The sequence below is a fragment of the Gavialis gangeticus genome, unplaced genomic scaffold (assembly GCF_001723915.1).
Source record: "Gavialis gangeticus isolate Ggan-Ray unplaced genomic scaffold, GavGan_comp1, whole genome shotgun sequence".
Lineage (NCBI taxonomy): Eukaryota > Metazoa > Chordata > Crocodylia > Gavialidae > Gavialis > Gavialis gangeticus.
The window spans coordinates 34,315,503-34,315,703 of NW_017728995.1; the positions used below are offsets into that span (position 1 = coordinate 34,315,503).

The 201-nt window shown below is 81.6% G+C and overlaps 1 protein-coding gene across 2 annotated transcripts in view; it reads left to right on the plus strand.

Moving 5' to 3' along the window:
* Positions 1-48: 48 nt before the first annotated feature.
* CCDC50 (coiled-coil domain containing 50) overlaps positions 49-201 on the plus strand; it is a 72,698-nt gene continuing 72,545 nt past the window's right edge. The window contains exon 1 of one of the 2 annotated variants that reach the window (XM_019503487.1): positions 49-159. In XM_019503487.1, coding sequence (XP_019359032.1) covers positions 111-159 — 49 coding nt within the window. In that variant the 5' untranslated portion in view covers positions 49-110. The remainder of the gene's footprint in view (positions 160-201) is intronic. The other variant, XM_019503488.1, reaches the window with a different exon arrangement.

The following is a 201-nucleotide window of genomic DNA, read 5'->3' on the forward strand; positions in this document are numbered from 1 at the left end:
CCCGGCCCCGGGGGCGGCGGGGACCCGCGTCCGCCAGCCCGCCCTCACGCCGCTTCCGCTTCCTGGGCACCGCTCCCCTGTGTCCCGGCCTGGCCCGGCCCGGCCCGGCCATGGCCGAGACCCGCATCGACCAGTCCAAGCTGCCCGGCGTCAAGGAGGGTGAGCACCCGCGGGGGTGCGTGCGCGGGGGGGGGGGGGGGG